The following is a 27616-nucleotide window of genomic DNA, read 5'->3' as shown; positions in this document are numbered from 1 at the left end:
AATGGGAGGCAGCAGAAAACTGTCAGAGGGATGGGGTGTGGGAAAGACTCTACTGCCATTGCCAGCCTTGAAGACAGCAGGAGACCTCGAACCAAGGACTGTGAGTTGGCTCCACAAGATGAAAAAGTCAAGAAAGTCAATTCTCCCCTGAAGCCTCCAGAAAAGAATGCAATCTGCCAACATCTTGATTTTAGCCTAGTTACATATCATATGTTCTTGATTTGTAACATACAGAACTGAAAGATAGTAAATTTATGTTATCTTAGGCCACTAACTTTGTAAGCATATCATGGCAGCAATAGGAAATTAATGCAATCCCACAGAATTCAGTATGTAAAAGAATATTTGGCAAAAACAATAATTTTTAGATGTATACTAATCAATTTTTATAATACTCTTTTCATAAAGTTACAGAATATTATTTTTAAGCATGCACACACAAAAAAGTTAAATAACAAATCACGAAACAAGTATGAACTTATCAAAAATTTATAAATTTCATAACATTTTAAAAAAGTTTACAGAATTGGAGGATTAAAGTAGAATTGTCAAAAACATATATTATGAATAGTAAAAAGAAATTATTAATTAAGAGGGGAAATATTTTTTCAATGACTACTAATTTCTGAAATTAAAAAGCATATAAAATTTCAGGTTTATAGGACATATGATATGTCAAAGAATAGATTTAAAAAAAAAACTACAATGTAGATAATTAACTACTATTAAAATAAAGGTAAATTCTAAATTTTTCCAAAAAGTATAATCATATCACTCACACAGTGATACTCATCATATCAGAATTAGAATTTGCACAGTGGCACTAGATCCAGGAGAGTACTAAAGCCATATTTGCAAATATTAGTAGGTATGTCTCACTTGCTGAAAAGAGTTTCCCACTGTGCGATATATAGATGCTCTAAATGTATATAAATAGGAAATAGCTATAAAAAATCCTCCTTATTTTTTCATTTGTACATGTTGTTATTCTTCACCCAATTTAACTACTTGAACAAAACAAAACACTCATTTTCTCTGTTTCCTTTATAGATTTGGCATTCTTAAATATTTGATAGTAATTATTATATTAATAACAGTAGAAGAGGGAATGAGAAGGCATGCAAAGACACTTATGTATTAGCAGTCAATTAAACGAAGACAGAAATTATTGGTAATCTGGCAATGTATTTCTTCTGTCACATCTTTAAGACTTTAATTCTGTGAAACTTCTCTTTTCCTTGACCACACCATACATGATTTAGCTTCAATTTCTTTGCATTTGTGTTCTCGCTGCCTGGAACGCTTCCTTCTACCATCCCCCAGATTCTACATGCCTTGCTTTCTCACCTTCTTTAAACTTTTATTTAAATGTCACATTTTTAGTGTTAGTTGCCCTAACAATATTCCTTACAATTGCCAAACTAACCATCACCATCCCCACCTCCACCCTGCACTTTATGTTTCAACATAAAGCTTAAACATTTATTTTATTTATTCTCTTTTGTCCTTTTCCTCTTACTAGGGAAAAAGTCATTATGTTGGTTCTCATTACTTCTATATGGACAGTGCCTAAAAAATAGTAGATAATTAATGCATATTTTCTGAATGATCAGTGAATAAACCATGAAACCTATTTTTCCTTCTCAGTGACCAAGATCAGTTCCCATCACCCATGGGCAAGCTTTCTGGAATGGAAGCCTGAAAACTCAGCTCTACAGCATTATAAGTGCTTCTTTTTCCCTATTTCTGTCCCTCATCACAAATATGGGATAATAAACTCATATAATGTTAGGAATAAAGGAGACAAAACTTATTTGACAAATTTCTTCATTGTACAGGCTTCAGAACGGAAATCAAGAGTATCCTACAAAGATATACAACTATTATGTAAGCATAATAATTAAAAATTTAAAAAACAAGATAAGGCAATTTTTACATGGTTTTAGATAAGTAATCATTGGGAAAGTGATGACAAAATAAGTAGACTCTGCCATCTGTAATTTCACATCCTCTTTCCATTAATTATGGGAAACCTGCAGAAGAATGGCATGATAGATCTTAGTGGGGTGCAAAATTATATGGATTTTTTCACTTTAAGGTAGTGTAATTATGTTAAATATTTAATTATTATAATGATATCATAGTGTACTTTTTCACTTTTCAGTGTCACATAGATATGAAATATTGAATCAATGTAGTAGTTGCACAATTTTAAGAAGATACACCCAGATTTAATACAATCATTAGCCTACATATTGTGGGACAAGTACCAGCCCCACCCTTCTTGAAGTGTTCAGTATAAAGAACCTAGAACCAATTTCAGGAATCCAATTGGGAAAAAAAAAGCTTAAAGATTTTATAAGATTTAAAAGAAAATAATGATTTTTCCCCTGGCAATAGGATACTCCTAAACTTCAGAAGATAGTCCCAGAATCAAGACATGGGTTATCTATATCCATTACTATTCAGCTTCACAAGGCAAAGGTTAATACTGAGCTCAGAGCCTTGTAGGCTCCATTATCCCCAGGGTGTTCTGATATAGGGCATTGCAAAGATCTCACTCTGGAGGTTTTTTCCACAATAAAAAAACACCTCTTCCCTAAGCAAATGGAATTCAGAAGGATGCTAAAGGAGATTTGCCAACTTCTCCAGGTGTCTACTGATGGGTAACATTTTAGAAGTACAGATCCTTATCTGTGGCTAGCTGAGAACAAGAAAAAGAGAAGTAGTAGGTGATAAAATAAGAGGAAAAAGGAAAACTGTTCTGACTGAGGGAGGGTGATAAGGGAACTAATTATAAGAATGTGTTGCCATAATCTCACATATACTTAAGCAACTTTTATCTTCACAAGCTAAAAGATATGAGAACCAAGTTCTCTATAGGTTTTTTTTTGTCATATTCCTCTCAATAGTATAAGCAGTCACTGTAATGATAATTTTTGATGTTCTATCTTGGATCAGGCATACTTTACTAGAATCTTATAAGGTAGGCATTTTTGTCTCATTTCGTAGGTAAGGAGTCTTAGAGGCAATGAGCAACAGAACTTGGATTCAATTACTGGTGTCAGTTTCTAAAGTTTATGCTATTTCCATAAACTAAGCTCTTTTAAACTAACTCAACCCAAGTCACAGGGGATAAATCTGATTATAGGCTTTTATTACATCTCCTTCCTCAATCCCCTAACTGTAAATGCAACTCCTTGTATATAGTCATCCCTGCTCAAATTAGGAATAGCTATTTTTTTCTTCCTTGAAATCTTTCTTCTATTCTCTCAATCTAGTAATTTATTTGCCTTTGAGTAGTTATCTTAACTCAATTTTTTGTCTCCTTCATGTATTTGGGATCAAATTCTGCATTCTACAAATTTCAAGCTTCAACACAACCTTCCAAGACACATGTGCATGCACGTGCATACACACACACACACACACACACACACACACAGAGGCACACAAGTGTATGGAAGAGGAAAAATGCTCTTGATCACAGTGTGCTTAGCTTTACGCTTTATTAAGGTGATGTATCATGGCAAGAGAAATGATAGATTCAGTATCAAGGAGTGGTGTGTATAAATTAACTCACTTTCCTGACAATTTAGTGATATTTTATAAACTTGAGCATTAATGTCTGTGTGTGTGCGCAGATATGTAAATCAGTGTTCCTTTCTTGGCAGTGATCAGCAGAAAGACACTTACAAATGACAAAGCCTAACATCAGTTTGGAGATGAAGAGGGATATATGCATTGCATTGTAAGCAGACACAGAATAAGAAGATTATCCTGAGAAGATTTTTCAGAGTAAGGGGTTTCATTAATAAAAGCTTAAGGAAGGGTATCTCTCCCATATTGTCAGCAACAGGAAAGAAAAGATTGGAAGATGACTATGGAATGAGAAGTGGATTCAGAGGCTTAAATAAAGGGAAACTTGCACATGTCCAAATTTGCCTTAAATGTTCCATTTTGCTGCATTTATGGTTTCTTTTAAGAGTGAATTATAAATGCTCAGCTCAGAAATGTGAATTGTAATGGCTTTCATCATGTTTAAACTATGTATCTACTTCTTTCTCTATGAAATATATATTCACAAATTAAATATTTTTTATATAAAATTATTTTAAATATTTTCAGGAGAATCTTTGTGTATCTAATGTAGCAAGAGAACAATTTTATTTTATCCATACTTTATTAGTTTAGATTGATGATTTGTGTAACTGTTACAACCACTAACGCAACGTTAAACCACTAATTAACTTCTCTAAGGAAAGAAATCTTCTCTAGTTTATCTTTTACAATCAATCTTAGCATAGAACTTGGTGCATACATGGTAGATAATTAATGTTTGTTGAACTAAAATAGTGAATTTAGTGAATGAAATTATGGCACCATATTTTTACCTTTAAATTTTATGTACTTTCAAATATTTTTGGTGAAGCAATATTGGTAGATACGATAAAAGTTTCACTGATCTTTTCATTTATCTCTGTGTGCTAAGGCAAGGATAAGCCCCACTCGATGAATGAGAGATATTTAGTCTATGACATATTTTAGTATAAAAAGATCCCAGAATAATGGTCCCACTTAATATGACTCAATTTCATCCCTCTTCTTTCCTTCTTCTGGGGATCCCTGGGCTGGAAAATATGCATCTCTGGATTGGTTTTCCTTTCTTTGCTGTGTTTCTGACAGCTGTGCTTGGAAATATCACTATCCTTTCTGTGATTCGGAATGAGAGTACTCTCCACCAGCCCATGTTCTACTTCCTGGCCATTCTGTCATCTATTGACCTGGGCCTGTCCACATCCACCATCCCTAAAATGCTTGGCATCTTCTGGCTTACCCTGAGAGAAATCACTTTTGAGGGCTGCCTCATTCAGATGTTCTTCATCCACCTGTACACTGGCATGGAGTCAGCTGTGCTTGTGGCCATGGCCTATGACCGCTACGTGGCCATCTGTAACCCTCTTCGCTACACGCTGGTGCTGACAAACAAAGTGGTATTCAGCATCGCATGGATAATTCTACTGAGACCTTTGTCTTTTGCCATACCCTTTGTTCTACTCATCCTAAGGTTACCATTTTGTGGAAACCGAATTATCCCGCACACTTATTGTGAGCACATGGGTATTGCCCGCCTGTCCTGTGCCAGTATTCGGGTCAACATCATCTATGGCTTATGTGCCATCTCTATCCTGGTGTTTGACATCATAGCCATCGTCATTTCTTATGTCCAGATCCTTCGTGCTGTATTTCGACTCTCTTCCCGTGATGCTCGAGTCAAGGCACTCAGCACCTGTGGCTCGCATGTGTGTGTGATGTTGACTTTCTATACTCCTGCATTTTTTTCATTCATGACCCATAGGTTTGGCCGGAATATACCACGCTATATCCACATTCTTCTGGCCAATTTCTATGTGGTTATTCCACCTGCTCTCAACCCTGTAATTTATGGTGTCAGAACTAAACAGATTAGGGAACAAGTACTGAAAGTCTTTTCCAAGAAATAAATAGAGATCTTGCATTCATAAAGAATCATATTTAAGTACTATGTGTCACTAATTTTCTATGGTCAAAATTTTGCCTGTTCAAACTGGAAAGTGAACATTTGGAAAGTATTCAGGACTATCTTGGGAGGAATTGTCAGTGGCAATTATTTAGCCTGTGCAGCCTTCTTCTGCAATCCAGAAGGGAAAAGTTAAGCACATGTCAAATGCATGAATAAAAGTGTTTTATTCATGTAATCTATGATTTATTTCATCAGTGTTTTGTAGTTCTCCTTGTAGAAATTTTCTACCTCCTTGGGTATATTCATAAGTATGTTATTTTACTTTCAGCTATTGTACATGGTATTGAGATTTTGATTTGACTTTCAGCTTTGCTGTTATTAGTATATAGAAATGCTACCCATTTGTGAGCATTAATTTTATAACCTGAGACTTTACTGAATTTATTTATCAATTCTAGGAGTCTTTTGGAAGAATGCTTAGGGTTTTCTAGATATAAGATTATATCATCAACAAATAAGAATAGTTTGATCTCTTCTATTCTGATTTGGATGGTCTTTATTTCTTCCTCCTGCCTGATTACTTTGGCTAGGACTTTCAGTACTAGGTTGAATAGAAGTGGTGGCAGTGAGCATCCTTGTTTTGTTCTAGTTCATAGGGGCAATGTTTTCAATTATTCCCCATTCAGTATGATGTTGGCTGTGGGCTTGTCAATGTTTATAGCAGCACAATCCACAACTGGAAAGATATGGAATCAACATAAGTCCTATCAACTGATGAGTGAGTAAATAAAATGTGGGGGGTGTGTGTATGTGTATGTATATATATATGTGTGTGTGTATATATATGTATATATGTGTGCATATATATTATATATGAATATGTATAAACGTGGAGCATTATTCAGCCATATAAAGGAATTAAATAAAGTCTTAATTTTAAGCAACTGGATGGAACTGGAGATCATTATCCCAAGTGTAGTATCTCAGGAATGGAAAAATAAATACTGAATATTCTCACTTGTAAGTGGGAGCTAAATGATGGCTATACATGACCATACGAGTGAAATAACAGACATTGAAAACTAAGAAGTGGGGAAGGTGGGAGAAGGGTGAGGTATCAAAACTTAACTATTGGGTACAATGTAAACTATTCAGGTGGCAGATACAGTAACAGCCCTGATTTCACTACTATACAATTCATCCATTAACAAAAATGCTCATATTCTCTAAATATATTAAAATAAAATATAAGTAAATGAATAAATAAAAGTGTTTTATAATTTTCCTTTCTTTGGAAATGATTCAGATTCCTAAGGTAGAGGAAAACTAAAACTTTATTATTAACACATTTCAGTTATGATTAAGCACATCACAGTCACAACCAGTTTAAAGCAAAACTAAGCAAAAAAGTACAAACATGCAAACAAAAACAACAAAAAACTATAAAGCCATTCATATTCTGAGTTTAATCAAAAACACTGGGTCAGCCTGATTAGTGCTGAATAATAAACACTGAATAATAAACACTGGGATATGTCACATATGGCTGGGTTTACTATCAGAAAGAATGTTATCTTTGTACCTCAAACATCTAGAAATAGAAATACCATTAGAAACCAGCAATAGCATTGTTAGGCATCTACCCCAAAGAGCATAAGACATTATATTATAAAGACATCTGCACCTGAATGTTTACGGTGGCACAATTCACTATTACAAGGACATGAAACAACCTAAGTGCCCGTCAATTCACAAGTGGATAATCAAAATTTGGTATTTGCTCACAATGGAATATTACTGAATTCTAAGAAATGACAGTGAACTAGCACCGTTTATGCTGCCCTGGATTAAGCTTAAGCCCGTTATCCAAAGTGAGGCGACACAAGATCAGGAAAATGGGCTCCACATGTACTCGCTGTCAAATTGGTACTGACAGATTAAAACTATGGTGCCCAAATGGTGGTAGTGCCCGCCAGGGATTCAGGGTGGGGAGAGACACACATCTGAGGGATATGGCGAGCACTGTGGAGGGGGAGGGCTTACCTTTAACCCTTCTAAGCGAGAGGCAAAGATATAAAATGCAACCAAAATGTCAAAAAAAAAAATAACAAACAAAATAAAACTAAAAGAAGTTTATCTGGTGGTGGGCAAGTGGGAGGAGGGAGGGGAATATGGATGTATACTTACATAATGAGTGTGATGCACACCACCTGGAGGATGGATACACTTGAAGCTCTGACATGGTGTGGGGAGGTAGGGATGGCAAGGGCAATATATGTAACCTTAACAATATTTGTACCCCCATAATATGATGAAATAAAAAAAAAAGAATGTTATCTTTGGCTTAACCAAGTTAATATTAATGTTAATGACCATTATCAAAAAGTCAAACAATGATAGATGTTGACATGGATGCAGAGAGAAAGGAACACTTATACACTATTGGTGGGACTGCAAATTGGTCCAAACTCTATGGAAACAGTATGGAGATTCCTCAAAGAAGTAAATGTATACTTGCCGTTTGATCCAGCAATCCCACAGCTGGGTATCTACCCATAGGAAACTAAATCATTTTATAAAAATGTCATTTACACTTGGATGTTTACTGCAGCACAATTCACAGTTGCAAAGATGTAGAATCAACCTAAGGACTCATCACATCATGATAGGACAAATGAAGTATATACATACACACACACACACACACATAAACCTGTGGAGTACTACTCAGACATTCAGCCATAGAAAGGAATAATGTCTTTTTCAGCACTTGGAAGGAACTATACTCCATTATAATAAGCAAAGTATCTCATAAATAGAAAAACAAACATCACATGTAATCACTAATAATTAGGAGCCAAATGATGGGCACACATGGCACAAAATGATGTAAAGAACATTGGAAACGAAGAAGAGGTGAGGGTGGAAGGTGATGATGAGTAAAACTTACCTATTGGGTACAATGAACAGTATTCTGGTGAGGGGCACACTGAAAGTCTTGACTTAAGCATTATACAAGGTATCCATGTAACAAAAACATTTGTACCCCTTTAATATTTTGAAATAAAAAAAGAAAGGCAGAGAAACAGAACCATAATATCATCAAGTCAGTGTAGTAAGCAACCATGGGGACTCTCACTCCAAAATTCTTAATTTGTGAGAATAAATTTGTGCTTATACTTAGAAAAAGAATGTAATTCTGGAGATAGACATCTTAAGTTAAAATCCTAGCTCCACCTTTATGATCCCTGTGACCATGGAAAAATCAACTAATTTCTCTGTGTCTCAGTTTTCTCTTTTGTAAAATAAGCATATTAACATTACAAATCTTATAAAGTCTGCATGGGGAATGACTGGGCTAAGGTACATAAAAATACAGAATGGACTAGTTAGAATGTAAACCCTGTATAAGATTCACATATTACTGAAAATGAATGTTTATATGTTTGATTCAACTTTATCAAACTACTGGTGGAAATGGTTTCTCCCCACTCTTGATGTTCAAGTATTGTACAGCCCATCCTTTATTCACCCCTTATTCACTATGTGCTAGGGAGAAGTAGTAATGGATTTGAAAATTTGGTAAGAATAAACAGAGTTTAATTAAGCCCCCCACCCTCACACACACTTTTCGGTAATAAGGCTTTCTAAAGAAGCCATGTGTGCTCCCTAGTGGTCATCCACACACTGTCTTCCCATTCTGATGAGGAATATATGCCTTGCCTTGGGGGTTAGTTAGTGTTCACTGGTTTACAAACCAAACTAAGACCTTCACAAAAGTGTTCATCACTATTTTTGAAGGATAATATTTAGAAATCACATCTTCCATTTTTCTATTTTTATCTCAATCTCTTCAGGAATCACAAAAAAGAAATATAAGTGAGAATAAAAATATATGTAGAGTCACATAATTCAAATTGTCAAATGTCATTGGACATAAGCTCAGACTGAATATTCTTAATTACAGACAAAACATATGATTTCAATGTTTTTAAAATTTAAGATATTAGATAAAATACTGGGCTTTGATTATCAGTTTAAAACGTTAAGACCTTTTTCTTGACACATGAAAGGTGAATAGGGCAAATTTAGTTGGTCTCCACTTCATATGTTAGAAAGTGAATGGAAAGTAAGCTTTCCTCTAAAAGAGAGGAGGGGGAATAATGGAGGAATAAATAAAAGAATAATTACAGTATCTTAGAAAGAACTCCAGAATGTCATCAAAATGTCCCAGGAAAAGACAGTTTGAAGTAAGATTTTCTCATAAATTCTTCCTCTTTTATAAACCTGGTCTCCAAACATGTTCAGACTTATATGTTTTTTTGTTTTGTTTTGTTTTTTTTGTTTGTTTTTTATAATGGCAAGATTCAGGCATTTAGGCCAATTTGAACTTTTAAATACATTGTGTGTCAATCATAATGATTTGATCCAAATTATTAATTGAAGTTCTCTAATGAAATTCTTATTTTACAGTAATCCCACTATTTAATAAGTGTTTCTGAAATGAATAGATAATCTATAGTTATACCTGTTTAAGCATATAATTATCTTTGAATAAGTTACTTCCTACAAAATAACCTGAGCTATTTTATCATAAAAGGAGGACCTTAATGAAGAATCATACATTCTAAGATAGATATATGTTTTGTTCAAATATCACTCACCATCAAAAATAATTTAGTCTAGAGGCTTTGGAAAACTGAAGAATTTAAGAAACCTGTCCCATATCCTCTTGGTTCTTACCCCATAGATAATGGGATTCATCATGGGTGGGACAAGAAGATATATGTTGGCCACAAATATGTGGACATGGGAAGCCACATGATGCCCAAACCTGTGTGTAAGAAAAGAGAAGAAGGCTGGGGTATAGGACACTAAGATAACACAGACATGGGAGCCACAGGTACCTAAGGACTTGAGCCGGGCTTCTTTGGATGGGAGTTGAAAGACAGTGTGGAGTATGAGAGCATAAGAACAAATGATTAATATAAAGTCCAACCCCCCAGTAAGGAAGGCAACAATGAGGCTGTAGGCTTTGCGGATTCTTGTCTCAGCACAGGCAATCTTGATGAGGGCCATGAATTCACAGTAGGTGTGAGAAATGATGTTGGTTCTACAGTAGGGAAGCCAATATAGCAGGAAGGGGTGAGGACTGAGAAGTGCTGTGCCCCTGAGTAAAATTGCTAGGCCCATTGCCCTGATGACAGAGTGTGTCAGGATAGCTGAGTGTCTTAACGGCTTACAAATGGCCACATATCTGTCAAAAGCCATGGCCAAGAAGAAGCCAGACTCCATGGTGGAGCAAGAGTGAATCAGGAACACTTGTGTGAGGCAGGCTTCAAAGCGAATCTCTCCATCATTGAACCAGAAGAGGCTGAGAAGTTTGGGCACAGCTGTAGTACATACAACAAGGTCAGCCACAGCCAGCATGCAAAGGAAGAGGTACATTGGCTCATGGAGGCTGGAGTCTGTCTTGATGATAAACAGAAGAGAACAGTTTCCCAGGAGGGCCAAAAGGTAGACCACACAAAAGGGGATGGAGATCCAGATGTGGACAGCCTCCAAACCAGGAATGCCAATAAGAATGAAGGTTGATGGATGGGCATCGGTCTTATTGTATGCTGACATAACAAGGGTCAGATGTTTCAGTTCTCTCTTCATGATTTTTTTCCTCTAAGGCAAACAAAATAATAATTTATAAATTTTAAGATTTCTTTTGAATTAAAACACACAGAAATTCTTAGCAATGGAGTAATTACAATGCCTATAACTGTTTAGATAGAAATTATTTCATTATTTGACAGAGAATCAGATATTATTATAGAGTTACTCTACCTTGAAAAAGGTACCACCTTAATAAATACTGAGGATATCTTCAGTGAAAGCTAAAACAAGTATGGTGTTCCCCTCATTGAGATGCACTGAACTCCATGAAACTTCTTATCCATGTACAAAGGAGCTTCAATAACTTTTACCAATATATTGCCATTGATATATTTATTGATATAAACAATTGTAATTTGCAATGTTACTGATGTGTAAAAGCTAAGTGAAGAAAAATATTTACTACCAAAGCCAGAGAGAGTTAAATATATAAAAATCAAATAATCTTCCATTGAGAAGATAATGATATCAATTGAAAATTAAAGAATGTAGTTTTGGCATGAAATTATACACCATGATTTTATTGTAATGTTGCCTATAATAGGCTAAAAATTAAATCATCAAAATATTCATCAATAAAATGATAGTTAACGCAAAGAAATAACTCTTTGAAAAAGCAAGAGAAAAGTATCAAGTCATATACAAGAGAATTCCCATTAGACTAACAGAAGATTTCTCAGTGGAAACCTTACTGGCGAGGAGAGAATGGGATGATATATTCAAAAAGCTGAAAGAAAAAAAAATTGAGGGAATTCATCACCACTAGACCACCCTACAAGAAATGCTCGAGGCAGTACTATATCAGGAAAAGAAAGGGGGATTTCTATCATCATGAAAACACATGAAAGTATAAAATTCACCGGTATAACATATCCACAAATGGGAGAGAGATAAACAATAAGGGAAGAAGAAAGGAACAAAGGATATGCAAAATAATCAGAGGCCAATTAATAAATGACAGGAATAAATCCTCACCTATCAATAACAACCTTGAATGTAAATGGCTTATTAATAAATTTCCCAGTTAAAAGATATAGAGTGGGTAAATGGATCAAAAAAGACACAGCTATATGCTGGTTTTAATAAAATTACTTCCCTTGTGAAGACACAAAGTTTAATGTTGGAAAATGATATCCCAAACAAACAAAAATAAAAATAACCAAAATTGTGTAGGAATAGCTGTACTTATGATAGACAAAATAGGTTTTAAGTCAAAAAACATAAAAGGTGACAAAAAAGTTCATTATGTAATGATAAAAGGATTGACTCAGAAAGAAGATAAAACAAATATAAATTTATGTGCACCCAACACTGGAGCAATCAGACATACAGCAAATATTATTGGAGCTAAAAAGATAGATAGAACCAAAAACAATAGCAATTTGGGATTTCAGCACCACACTTGCAGCATTGAACAGATCATCTAGATAGAAAATCAACAAAGAAACATTGAACATAGATCAAATGGACATAACAGAAGCAGAATACACATTCCTCTCTTCAGCACATGGAACATTTACAGGATAGATGATATGTTAGATCACAAAGTATGTCTCAACAAATTTTAAAACATCAAAATCATATCAAATGTCTTCTCAGACCACAATGGAATAAAACTATAAATCAAACACTAGAGAAAGTCTGAAAACTGTGCAAAGACATGGAAATTAAACAATATATTCCTGAATAACCTATGGGTCAATGAAAAAATTAAAAGAAATAAAAAATTCTCAGAACAGATTAAATGCGAACACAACATGTCAACACCTATGGGTAATAGCAAAAGTTGTACTAAGAGGGGCATTTATAGCAACAAACACCTTTATCAAAAAATAGAAATATTTCAAATAAACAATCTAATGATTCACTTCAAGGAATTAGAAAAGAACAAACCAAACTGAAAATTAGTGGAAAGAATGAAATAATAAAAACTGGATCATAACTAAGTGAAATAGAGACAAAATACAAAAGATTAATGAAATAAAAACTTGCTTTATTGAAAATATTTTAATAACTGACAAACCATATGCTAGACTAAGAAAAAAGGAGAGAAACCCAAATAAAAAAAATTAGGAATAGAAAAGGAGATATTACAACTGATATCACAGAAATACAAATGATCATTAGAAACTATTTCAAACAAATATACACCAAGAAGTTAGAAAATCCAACAGAAATACAAAAATGGATAAATTCTTGAACACATATAAGCGATCAAGATAAAACCAAGAAGGAATAGGGGACCTAAACATAACAATAAGAAATAAAACAAGATTGAATTATTAATAAATAGTCTGTCAAGTGAAGCACAGGAATGGATTGTTCTTTTTGGTAATTCTACAAAACTCAAAACAAAAACAAAAACAAAAACAAAAAACTAACGCTGATTGTTTCCAAACTCTTTCAAAAAATTGAAAAGGAGGGATTTTTTTCTAACTCATTCTACATGGTTAGCATTACCCTGATCCCCAAACCAGACAAAGACACAACAACAAAAAAAGAAACCTACATACCAATATCCCTGAAGAGTACAGATGCAAAAATACTAAAAAAGAAGAAAGAAAGAAAGAAAGAAAGAAAGAAAGAAAGAAAGAAAGAAAGAAAGAAAGAAAGAAAGAAAGAAAGAAAGAAAGAAAGAAAGACATACATTAGCAAATTGAATCCAACAGCACATCAAAAAGGTAATAATACATCATGGGATTCATCCCGTAGATGTCAGGATGGTTCAATATATGCAAATCAATAAATGTGATACATCATATCAACAGAACAAATGACAAAAATCATAATGATCTTAATAGATGCAGAAAAAATATTTGGTAAAAGTCAACATCCCTTCATTATAAAAACTTTCAACATAATAGGTGTAGAAGGAACTTATCTCACTTCAATAAACGCCATATATGTCAAACACACAGCTCACACACTGAAGGTGGAAAAGCTTAAATTTTTTTTCTAAGATCAAGGATGTCCCCCTTTCACCACTCTAATTCTATACGGTACTGGAAAGTCCTAGTCAAAGAAATCAGGCAAGAGAACAAAACTAAAGGCATCCAAATTAAAAAAGAAAAAGTCAAATTGTTTCCTCTTCAATATGATATGATTGTATACACAGAAAAACCTAAAGACTCTACCAAAAACTCTTTAAAACTGATAAATGAATTCATTAACGTTGCAGAATACAAAATCAACATAAAAATATCAGTAGTGTTTTTACACAGCAATAACAAACTAGTTGAAAAATAAATCAAGAAAGCAATTCCATTTATAATAGCTACAAATAAAATAAAATAGAAAACCTCAAAAAATTTAGCCAATGAAGTGAAAGATCTCTATGATGAAAACTATAAAACACTGATGAAAGAAATAGAAGAGGACACAAAGAATTTGGAAAAACATCTTATGTTCATGAATTGGAAGAGTTAATATTGTTCAAATGACCACACTGCTCAAACAAGTCTACCAATTCTGTGCAATTCCCATCAAAGTATCAATGACGACTCTCACAGAAATAGAAAAAGCAGTCCTAAAATTTTTATTAAATCACATAGGATACTGAAAAACCAAAGCAATACTGAACAAAAAGAGCAAAGCTTGAGGCATCACGCTATCTGACTTTAAAATATACTACAAGGCAATAGTAAACAAAAAATCATGATACTGGCAGAAAAAATGAAAACAGACTAATGGAACAGAATAGAGAACACAGAAATGAATCTGTATATTTACAGTCAACTGATTTGCAACAAAGGTGCCAAAAACATACATTGGAAAAACCATAGTTTCTTCAATGAATGGTTCTGGGAAAATTGGACTTCTATATGCAGAAGAATGAAACTAGACCCGTATCTTTCACCATATACAAAAATCAACTCAAAATGGATTAAAGATATAATGTAAAAAATGAAATTATTAGAATGCTAGAAGAAAATATAGGAAAAATACTAAAGGACATTGATCTAGGCAAAGCTTTCATGGATAAGGCTTTAAAAACATAGCTACAACAGCAAAAATGGACAAATGGGACTATAAAAAACTGAAAAGCTTCTATACATCAAAGGAAACAGCACAGCAAAGAGACAACCTGTAGAATGTAAAACTATTTGTAAACTATTTATCCATCAGATGACTAATAACCAGAATACAAAAGGAACTCAAACGACTCAGTAGCAAAAACAAAATAAAACAAAAATTCAATTAACAAATGGCCAAAGGATCTGAATAGACTTGAAATGAAAAAAAAAGGCAATCACAGCAGCAACAAAAATAAATAAATGGGACCTGATCAAATTAAAAAGCTTCTGCACAGCTGAAGAAACTATCAAGAGAGCAAACAGACAACCCACAGAATGAGAGAAAATTTTCACAAGCTACACATGCGATAAGGGCTGATAACTAGAATTTATTTAGAACTCAGGAAAATCAGCAAGGAAAAATCAAACAACCCTATCAAAAAATGGACAAAGGACATGAACAGAAATTTTTCAAAAGAAGACAGAATAATGGCCAACAAACATATGAAAAAATGTTCAACATCTCTAATCATCAGGGAAATGCAAATCAAAACTGCAATGAGATATCACTTATCCCCGGTAAGAATGGCCTTTATCAAAAAGTCCCCAAACAATAAATGTTGGTGTGGATGTGGAGAGATAGGAATACTCCTACACTGCTGGTGGGACTGCAAACTAGTTCAACCTCTCTGGAAAGCAATATGGAGATACCTTAAAGCAATACGAGTAGATCTATTATTTGATCCAGCAATTCCACTAACTGGGCATCTATCCAAAAGATCAAATGACACTCTATAAAAAAGACATTTGCACTAAAATGTTTATAGCAGCACAATTCACAATTGCAAAGTTGTGGAAACAACCCAAGTCCCCATCAATACATGAGTGGATTAATAAAATGTGGTATATGTATACCATAGAGTACTATTCAGTTTTAAGAAACAATGGTGATATAGCACCTCTTGTATATTCCTGGATAGAGCTGGAACCCATTCTACTAAGTGAAGTATCCCAAGAATGGAAAAACAAGCACCACATGTACTCACCAGCAAATTGGTATTAACGGATCATCACCTAAGTGGGCATATAGGAAAACATTTATTAGGTGTTGGGCAGGTGGGAGGGAGGAGGAGGGGATGGGTATATACAAACATAATGAATGAGATGTGCAACATTTGGGGGATGGTCATGCTTGAAGCTCTGACTTGAGGGGGGAGGGGGCATGGGCAATATCTGTAACCTTAACATTTGTACCCCCATAATATGCTGAAATTAAAAAAATGGAAAAACAGAACAAAAAAATGCTTAATATCACCAATCATCAGGGAAATCTGAATCAATACCACAATGAGATATTATGGACCTCAGTTAGAATGACTGTTATGAAAAGTAACAAATGCTGGTAAGGATGTAGAGAAAATGTAACTCTCTCACACTGTTGGTTGGATTGTAAATTAGTATAGCTCATTATGAAAAACATTATGAAGGTTTCTCAGAAAACTAAAATTCAAATTGCCATATGATCTAGCAATCCACTACTTGTTATTTATCTGAAGGAAAGGAAGTCAGTATATATAAGAAATATCTGCATTGCCATGTTTATTGAAGCCACATTCACAATAGCCAAGATCTGGAATCAACATAAGTGCTTATCAACAGATGAATGAATATACAATGGTGTGTATATACACAATGGAATATAATTCAGTCATAAAAAAATGAAATTCCATCATTTGCAGCAACATGGATGAACCAAGAGAACATTATATTAAGTCAGGTGCAGAAAGATTAATACTGTATCTTCTCACTCATATGTGTAAGATAAAAAAAAATTGAGTTCCTAGGAGTAGAGAGTAGCATTATGTTCATTAGAGGCTTGGAAGGACAGAGGAAGAGAAGGATAGAGAGCGATTGCTTAATGGACAAAAAAAAATTACAGATATATAGGAGAAATAAATTCTAGTGTTCTATACTACTGTAGGATGGAAATTGTTAAAAATAATAAATGACATAATTTTAAATACCTAGAAGGGGGATATTGAATGTTCTCACAAAATAAATAATTATTTGAACTTATGAATATCCTAAATATTCTGATTTGATCATTACACATTGTATATACATGGATCAAAATATCACTTTGTTCCACTAATATTGAAATATACAAACACAAATCAAATATACATATATGTATATAAGTACATTTATATTGAAAATTTTATAAGCACAGAAAACAATCTAATACAATACACACTCAACTTAGGAGGAGGTGATTTGTCGGACACAGCGGCTCATGCCTGTAATCCTAGCACTCTGGGAGGCCGAGGTGGGCGGATTGCTCAAGGTTAGGAGTTCAAAACCAGCCTGAGCAAGAGCAAGACCCCATCTGTACTATAAATAGAAAGAAATTAATTGACCAACTAATATATATAGAAAAAATATATATAGAAAAATATATATAGAAAAAATTAGCCGGGCATGGTGGCGCATGCCTGTAGTCCCAGCTACTCAGGAGGCTGAGGCAGTAGGATTGCTTGAGCTCAGGAGATTGAGGTTGCTGTGAGCAAGGCTGACGCCATGGCACTCACTCTAGCCTGGGCAACAAAGTGAGACTCTGTCTCAAAAAATAAATAAAATAAAAAATGAAATGAGTTATGGATGGAAAGATAATAGACAAAGTATAATTTATCTTTATCACACAATGTGACCTTTTAAACAAGGAAAACATACTCAATGTATTAATGTATTACCTGTAATGTTTAAGGTAAGTAAATTAACAATGGAAGTTACAATTTTATTCATAAAAAAGTACAAACCAAGACATTATAAATGAGGTGTGGTATCCCTTGCCTTGTAAAATACTAAGAAATATTTTCTACCACTCAAAATGCCCTTCCTCATATCTCTCTGCATAGAAAACTGATATTTTTCATACATAAATACCCTTAATAACTTTTAATTAGAATTGAAGGTTCTCTTCACATATCAGCTCCTCTGAAATTATTTTTCTAGCTACCTTGAACCACTATTGGCACCTCTTCTTGGTGTTCCTATGATATTTGCACTTACCTGTCATATTCCATTTTATATTCCTACATCTTTCTTCTTTATTATATTGCAGATTCTTACTAGGCAGAAATAATGCATTTCCATATATATGCTTGCTGTTCTAATGAATGAATAAAGAAAAAAGAGAAAGTAAGGAAATATAATTACTTTTCTGGTAAATAATTTCAATCTAAAGTTAAAACAGTACGCCTTAAATCACTCTAAATCTATCAGCATGAATTTATTATAGTCTGCACTAATCCCAAACACTCTTTCCTGATTATCACATTAAATTTCAAGACATACCCAAGGATTAGTCTTTAACAAAATTTAATTCTGTCGCCATTTTGTTCCTTGTCTAACTACACAATAGGTTAAATGAGGAAATGAAGGGAAAGAAACTCACATATGCTTTTGGGGAAGAATAAGATATATGGACTATAATGTCTTTTGGCTAAATATTATACTCCCTATCAATCTCTTTACAAAAATAAGATAGAAAATCATGAATTGAATGAACATCTATTAAATTCCATGTAAGTTGCATTTCTGGCATTATCTCATTTTAGCCTTAAGAAAGTTTGGAGGGAGGAAACCATAATCACAACACAGATAAGAAAACAAGTTAAGAGTGTTCAATTAGTTTGCTCAAAGCCATTCTACTATGAATCTATGGAGCTAGAACTTGAACCCAAGCATAATTACAAAGTTTGTAATCTTTACATTAAACTTTAGGAGATGTGTACCCCCAAAGGGTTTGTAAATGTAAAACATAAAATGTTTTACAGACTGCTTTAAGTAGGATGAAATATTGCTTGAATGTCACAGATTTCTAAGGTTTGTTCAGAATTTAGGGCCAATACATCTACACTTCCATTCTTTTCATAAGCCTTCATCTGATGCACTAAACTTAGCAGAGAAGCCCATCTACAAATTTGTTTAGTCTCAACCCATAAGAGTAGAGATGTCAGTACTTGTAAAACAGATGTGGTCTCTTCGGGGGCCACAAACTGAAGAGAGATCAGTTGACTCAAGAGATCTTACACAAGCTTGTTTTTCAAATTCTGTCTGCACTGACTAGACCCTGAAACCTTCCATCTGATGATTGTCCACTTTGCTCAGCACATAATGAAAGCAACTGTGTGCTGTCTTACCCCACTAGGGGTTCTGTGTAGCTCAGGATGAGCATGCCCTGGCCAGAGGGAGCCTTCAGTTCTCTCTTATAGCTTTTCCAAATGAGCTCAGTTATAGACAGTTTCCAGATGTCTATGGTTCCCAGGGGCATGGAGTGAGGACGGCATCCCCATGGTGTCAGGGAAAGAAGCCTCTGGGGGTTGAAGGATGGAGCTTAGCTAAGTCTTCTTACATAGTAAGAAGACAGTCAGTGGGGAGTCAGGCATTGGGTCTTCCTTAGCTGCCTTTGGAACCTGCCTCTCAGAAGGATTGCTTGAATCTCAGAATTGTTGGTTCTTAATATACCATATGTATATATCAAAAAGAGAAAGGTGGCATCTCAACACCTTGTTTTAAATAATACCTTTTTATTTTTAATATAGAAAATATATATAAAAAACTGTAACATTATTCATGCCACTTCAATGTTAGATTTAATTTTTTATTTTTACTTTTTTGTATTTGAATTATTTTAAATATTTCAATCATATTATACTTTGAAGTTTGATATCATAATCCAAATTTTGTGTTGTGATATATAACATAGTTCTTTCATACTTCATCAAAATAAATTTAATAGAAGTTTAATCATATAAGTTAAATCAAAATGGAATTTTGATGAAAATTGAATTGCTTCTAAACATTAGTATGGAAAATTTGACATCTTAAAACATGTAATTCTCTTATGTATCTATGTTTATTGCATGTTTTTACACTTATTTCCAATTCATTATACATTAATATTTTTAAAACACTTTTGTATCAATCTCATCAATTTTGTTAATGCTAGAGTTTAGAATGTTAATATAAATTTATTATGATACTTATTTATATCCTTTATTTATAAGTATAAATCCTGTATAAATAACACATATGCAATTGAGTCTCATAATTTGGAGATTCCATATAGAGAATTTGCCTACTCCCTAAAATATGTTGTATCTACAAATCAATACTGATGACATTTTCACACTCATTTGCAAATATGCAAAAGGCTATCAACAATTTGAGTTGCCTGATGTGTACATTTTGGCTGAGGTTGAACAAAGTAGTGTTCTGACTTCTAGTTTCAGCTCTCATGACATAAATAAGTGTCCTTTTTGCAATTTACTTAGTGCTATGTTTTTCTCTCTCTTTTCTATTTACACTTTTTGTTGATGATGCCACTGTTTAAAATGGCCCCCAAGTGTCATGCTGAAGTGCTATCAAGTGTTCCTAAGTGCAAGAGGATTATCATGTGCCTTAAGGAGAAAACAACTTTGTGACATAAGCTTTTTCAGAAGTTAATTATAGTGCTGTTGGTTGTGAGCTCAAGTTAATTAATCAACAGTGTATTTCCCTCCAGAAAAAAGAAGAGAAAGTTTGCTTAGCTGTATATGAGATCACTTTGTAAAGTACAAGAGTAACATCTATAGGGTGGGATATGGGTATGGAACGTGTTAAATAAAATATATGGGAGGCCATTGTTTTAGACTAAGCTCCTACACTAAACAGAACAGAATAGAGTCACTTGTGGTAAGTGCCAAGTAATCAAACTGAAACTCTAAGGGAACAGGAAAATTTCCAAACAGGCCAGTTTTAAAAGCATGAGATTAATAGCAAACAATCAGAAAGGGCCCAATCAACCTGAGCCACAAGATGTCTCCTGTTTAACACTTAGAAGAAAAGTAAAATGAAGTATCCTGGAATTGACTTATCCAGTTTTTTATACTACTCTGTTTCCTTATTACTGCTCAATCTACCTTCCAAAACCCAACTGCTCTGCCCTGCTCACTGGAGCTGGCTCTATTTTTAAATGAGATCATACCCCATTCATGAATCACTAATGAAAGTCAATTAGAAATTTTGGTTCTTTAACATATGAAAAAGAGGCTAAATTTGTGGACTTGTGGGATGTCACCTAATACAAAAAGTGTAGGAGGCAGCATTGTTGTGAGGCTGAAAACCAAAGAAATTTACATTCAAATTAAGCAGTTAAAAAAAAAATGTCAGATTCTTTTCACCTGATGCCCTCTGTCTTGCACGTTTGAAAAACCAATAAAGCATGAAAGATGTTAACCTTGCTACTCAATGTATGCTCTGCATATTACTAGGCTGCAGAACAATTTTTAAAATGCCTGCTAAGTGTTATACAGGAAGATAATTATTTGGAAGAGCTGGTTTTCAATATTGGTGATGCTGGCTTATCGTACAAGGACAATATAGGCAAAGAAACCTGTATGATGCAAATCACCTTCAAAGTCCCTAACCTGAAATCATTTGAAGACTGTAAAATTAATTATTTCCAAGAACTGTATACTAAATAATATATCTTTAAGCAGAAGCACCCATAAGACAAGGGAATATATTAACCAGTCTATAAAAATGTCATGACCAGAGGCTTGTAGGAACCAAACTCTGTATTTTTCCCCAGGAGTAATGAATGGTTCTGTACTTGCTACTTATTCACAGCAACCTTATAAAACATAAATGTTGAGAATAGTGAGAATTGACTTGTGGGTGTGTGTGTGTGTGTGACATCATGCAGTATTTGTCTTTGTGTGCTTGGATTATATTACTTAACATAAAGTCCTCCAAGTTTATCCATGTTGTCACAAATAACAGGGTTTCTTTCTTTTTTAAGGCTGAATAGTATTCTCTGTGTGTGTGAGTGTGCACACATACACACACACCACTTTTTCTGTGTTCCTTCTTTCACTCAGGAGAGAACTCTGGGGCTGAGGGGCTCTCTCTTGGCATTGTATTGTACCAGGTTGGAGGAGGAGTCATATGGGCAAATAAAACTGTTATTTTCACATTTTCTAATGTGTCTTTTCTCTTTATGTGCTCCATCAGGGAGCTGTAACTTCTCACTTGTGTTCCAGAGCTATCACAAAGGTATTTCTGTCCATGGATAGTTGTTGAATCTGTGATTTTGTGTGGGGAGGGGGACGGTAATCTTCCATTATGTCATCTCTGACCTAAACTTCACTTTTCTGCCATCGTTTCCTTAGAAGTCCAGCTTCCTAATGACTCTCTCTTCTGGAGTCAGGGCCTGATTATAAACTACAATCCTCAGAGACCTTGTGTCCTTAACAAAACTACTGGCTCTAGGGATTTTCTATTAAAAGCTCCTTTCAGGCAAAGATCAGTCCCATCATAAAGACCGAGCAGATCACATCAAAACAGAGACAGGATTCTATCCTGGTGCTAAAGCTGGTGAGTCTCCCCTATCTCCAGGCTCACTGTATCCTTAAGATACAGTAATGGACAATGAGATAGAGGGATTCAAGTATAGAAGGGAGGAAGAGAAAACAAAATATTTGAGGAAAGGAGAGTAAGAATGAAGCTTGGAGAATGAATAGTATTATGTCAGGAAGGGTCATATAATCCTAGTAAAAGATGTGGATTTCAGACTAAATCCATTTGGTGTACGTTTTAGAAAAACCAGTCTCCTGATATCTAAATAATGATAGATAGCATAGTGTCTTTGGCATATGTTTCTAAGTGTCTTAAAATAAATACATGTTTAAAATAATGACATTTTAGGGCCATTTAGTATTATTATCTTTATTTTATAGATGAAGACAATGAGGTATAGAGATTTAAATTATGTATGCAAAGTCACTCACACAAGTAGCAGGTAGTGCTTATTTGACCACAGAGTGAATAAGTTATGAAGTTGGGTTTCAACACAGTGCGACTTCACAGTTCATGCTTTTAAGCACTGCAAAATACAGTGCCATAATCAACTGAAGACATGATAATGGTTTGAACTAGTTCCATTAGGATGAGGATAAATGTAGTGATTTTAAAGATACTAGAGAAGGACAACCAACATTATTTTTTAATGTGTGGACAGGAGAGGAGGATGTTTTTCAGATTTATGATGTAACCAATTCACTGAATGGTAATGACATAAGACAGACAACTATACAATTTCATTGTTCTGTGTATGTCTTCCAAGTTTTTCTACTTTTTATTCATATCACTGCCTGTCTACTTAACCAACTACTGAAACACTACCCTCACTGTACAATTTAATAATCTGAACTGAGAAATATAATTTCCCCATTATTTTATTTGCAAACATAGAATATAATAACATTTTCCCTTTTACAAAAAAACCAACTATGCAGCTTCTTTTTTTCCTTTAGTGATTAGCTCTGCACTTATATGCTAAAGTAATTTTCTTATTTATTAAGATTCATATTTTCATCATACTTATGGGTATGATTAAGAAGGTAAAATGTTGTTTTTACAGCTTTCCGAGACTGTTGCCTACATTTCTGTTCTTCAGTGTTGCTATTTAAGAATATAGAACGTTTTATTTAATAAGAAAAAGACCATTGGCATATACACTGAAAAATCCTAAAAATAAAATTGTTTCCATGATTAAATCCTACTTTTAGTCCTTATGTCTTGCATGTTACACCTTCTTTAAACACCCCCATTCTATTACAAGCTAAGAACATTGTGGAAGAAACAGTACTCTTATAAACATTTCATAGTTTGTCTTTAACAAATAACATCACTTGTTCTGAGCTTTGCTTTTTTTCAAATGTTTGCCATTTCCTTATAGGGATTCCCTGTTTTCCCACCCATATCGTACTGCTCATCCCATTATCTGTTGATCATGGACACTCTTCTTGGCTTTACTTTCCTCAAATCAATGTTTATATAACATCTGAATTGTCTTCTTTGAAATTGTTTTCATAATTATTATCATTCCTCTGGAATCTTCTAATGATCAAAAGAGACTTTTTACTATAAAACATTACACATAATGAATCATTGAATGCTTTGGAAATATTCCCCTAACCAATGCCATAAGTAAGGTGTAATAACAGTATGTAAGAACAGTTTAAATAACTTTAAAAAATGATAGATTTTATTTGCTTCTAATAATTCAGTGCTGAGAATATTTTTTTCTTTCTCTCTTTTTTTTCTTTCTCTCTTGTCATTTCTTCAATCTATTTTCTGTATATCTTAAACAATTAAAATCATGATTGCCTCATATTTAAAATAAAGATATTGGTATCTCTTATTCAGATGGATGTGAGTTTAAAAAAGATTATATGTGTGATGTGTGTGAGAGGAGATTTGTACATGGCACAAATAAAGCATGAATCATCTTTTCTTTGTCTTCAGTCTCTTTCCATTTTAATTTATTACTTTCCTCTACTTTCTTTTCCTAGTTCTATTAATATAATTATAAGCATTTCAACCATCTAGTGAGTCTTTTAAATTATTTAATGCCAATGCCTTTTGTAAAATAGGGTTAAATATATTCTATATTTATTTATAAGGATTATATAAGATTTTGCATAGGTTCTAACATAGCTTTGCAAGTATTAGGCAGTACCTCAAATAAATGGTAGTTGATGTGGCCATTTTAACTACACTTACTTTGTTTTTGTAATAATAATGAATCAATATTAACAATGAGCTCATTTTAATACTTTAAAAACATAGCTTGAATTGGAAGACATTATGTTAAGTGATATAAGCCAGATACAGAAAGACAAATATTGCATGTTATCAATCATATGTGGAAGTTAAAAATAAATTGATCTCATGGAGGTAGTAAATAGAATGAGTCTTAAGTGAGGCTGGGAAGATTGGGACTAGGGGAATGAAAGGAGGATAGTTAAACGGGTACAAAAATCATGTTAGAAGAAGTAAGTTTTACTGTTCAATAATACAATAGGGCAACTGCAGTTTAAAAGAATTTATAGTATATTTCAAAATAGCCAGAAGAGAAGACTTGGAATGTTCCCAATACAAAGAAATGATATATATTTGAGGGCATGGATATGCTAATTACCTTGATTTGATCATTACACATTGTATGCATGCATCATAATATGCACCCCATAAATATGTACAACTATTATGTATCAATAATTTTTTAAAGCTGCCTGCACTGAAAAATATCTTTAATATTTTATTACATTTTAATGAATCTGTATGCTTATTAATAAGTTATTATCCATTTTGTGTGTTAACTCCTGTGCGTTAACATTTATCCAAATGGAACAGAGCTCTATGTGTGTCATATTGAAAATAAATTTTACTGGTGATGATCAGAGAAGGTAACTATCAAAATAGGTGTTAAGGTAAAATATAGGCATAATAACAGTGATGAAACCATTGCAAATTGATAGAGAAAAAAAGTGATAACAGAGATGAATACATTATGTAAATTTTTTTATCATAATCCACTGCATAACTTCTTCCATAGCTTTCTCATTAATAATTCACATTTTCATGTTGTTCTTTACCTAGTACATTTCCAATTGTGTGAATCCACCGAGGAATAAAATGTATATGATTGTAAGATGTTCTCATTTTTCTTTAGGTTTCCAACTCTCAGAGTTTAATAGGTGCCCTGAACATTGACAAACATACTTTTGTAAAGACCATGGACTTATGCATTCCAAAGCAGGATGGTCCTTCCCAATGAAACGCAGATGCACCCCTCTTCCTTCTTGCTGCTGGGGATTCCAGGGCTAGAAACACTTCACATTTGGATCGGCTTTCCCTTTTGTGCTGTGTACATCATCGCACTCATAGGAAACTTCACTATTCTGCTGGTGATCAAGACTGAGAATAGCCTACACCAGCCCATGTTCTACTTCCTGGCCATGTTGGCTACTATTGACTTGGGCCTCTCAACAGCTACTATCCCTAAGATGCTTGGGATTTTCTGGTTTAGCCTCAGGGGGATCATCTTTGATGCCTGCCTCACCCAGATGTTTTTTATCCACAACTTTACTGGCATGGAGTCAGCAGTCCTCTTGGCAATGGCTTATGACCGCTACGTGGCCATCTGCAACCCACTCCGATATAGTACCATCCTCACCAATAAGGTCGTTGCTGTGATTGGTCTTGGTGTGTTAGTGAGGTCGTTTATTTCTGTTATTCCATTTGTATTTCTCATTTTGCGACTGCCCTTCTGTGGGAATCATGTCATTCCTCACACCTACTGTGAGCACATGGGGCTTGCTCGTCTGTCTTGTGCCAGCATCAAGATCAATATCATCTATGGCTTGGGTGCCATTTCAATCCTAGTGTTTGACATCATAGCCATTGCCCTTTCCTATGTGCAGATACTCCGTGCTGTTTTCCGTCTTCCTTCCCGTGAAGCCCGACTCAAGTCCCTCAGCACATGTGGTTCACATGTTTGTGTAATCCTTGCCTTCTATACCCCAGCCCTCTTTTCCTTTATGACACATCGCTTTGGCCGAAATGTGCCACGTTATATCCATATACTCCTGGCCAATCTTTATGTTGTAGTGCCACCAATGCTCAATCCTGTCATATATGGAGTCAGGACCAAGCAGATCTATGACCGTGTGAGGAAAATGTTATTACAAAAATAAGGAATTTAAATAGAATAGTACCTAATACATATAAGAGGGAACTGTTGAACACAGAAACCATTTATCATATTAAGTAAATTGAATTATGTGTGATGGAAAAGTTTATTTATTTTAGCTCTCTCCTGTAAGTATGTTATTGAGTTCAGAAATTGAAAGCCTAAGCATTCTTATCCAATTCATATGATAAAGGACAGCCCATTTTTGTATGGCATTTTTGATGGCTGATGTCAGTCAATTTAAAAAAGGATTTTAAAGAGTTCACCTTATTTTGTACACTCTTCACTTTATGTCATTCATGTGGGTGTTTTCATGTTTCTCCCTAGTTATATCCAAACCTGCCTGTATGTCTTTCTCTCTTCTTTGCCCAACCCTTATATCTCCAATTTTTTTTGTTCTAGTATAGACAGAAATATCAGTCATTTTCATTCCATCATAAGGACAGTATCATAATATTTTACTCCATCATAAACATTATAAAATTGTGGTATGTAGTAAGTACTGATTTCATACAGGGAAAGAAAGGAAGAAAATAAATGAAACCACAAATAGTTTCAATACAAATTTTTGTCTAAGGTTTGTCACAAATATATTTCTTTTGTTTTGGGCCAAACTATGATTGCAACACAAAGGAACCACCTATATCCTAGAGACATTTCTTTCTTTCCTTTCATAGTTTTTTTTCTTGTCTAACTTATTTTGAGACTCATTTTGTGATTATATTCTTCTTTATTCTGTCTTTAGTTATATGATTTTAATATTAAACACAACTCAGATTTAGTTCTGGTCGTGTTTTTAATATATTTTTCAATGACCCTCAATGTCTTTATTTTATAAATATTTTAATAATTTCC

At 34.0% G+C, this 27616-nt stretch overlaps 3 protein-coding genes across 3 annotated transcripts; 2 read left to right on the top strand and 1 right to left on the bottom strand.

Moving 5' to 3' along the window:
- Positions 1 to 4568: 4568 nt before the first annotated feature.
- On the top strand, positions 4569 to 5504 carry LOC105883416 (olfactory receptor 52E1-like). Its single transcript, XM_012786484.3, has one exon. The coding sequence runs from the start codon at positions 4569 to 4571 to the stop codon at positions 5502 to 5504; it is 936 nt and encodes a 311-aa protein (XP_012641938.3).
- Positions 5505 to 10180: 4676 nt separating this feature from the next.
- On the bottom strand, positions 10181 to 11164 carry LOC105883365 (olfactory receptor 52D1-like). The gene has a single exon (XM_012786429.2). It carries the CDS (start codon positions 11162 to 11164, stop codon positions 10181 to 10183), a length of 984 nt encoding a protein of 327 aa, XP_012641883.2.
- A 14665-nt stretch (positions 11165 to 25829) lies between these two features.
- Positions 25830 to 26765, top strand: LOC105883415 (olfactory receptor 52E2). Its single transcript, XM_012786482.2, has one exon. The coding sequence runs from the start codon at positions 25830 to 25832 to the stop codon at positions 26763 to 26765; it is 936 nt and encodes a 311-aa protein (XP_012641936.2).
- The last annotated feature ends 851 nt before the right edge of the window (positions 26766 to 27616 follow it).

Source organism: Microcebus murinus, chromosome 4 (assembly GCF_040939455.1).
Source record: "Microcebus murinus isolate Inina chromosome 4, M.murinus_Inina_mat1.0, whole genome shotgun sequence".
NCBI classification, from domain to species: Eukaryota; Metazoa; Chordata; class Mammalia; order Primates; family Cheirogaleidae; genus Microcebus; species Microcebus murinus.
Note: the sequence above shows the minus strand (reverse complement) of the source record. Positions and strands in the feature narration are given on the sequence as shown.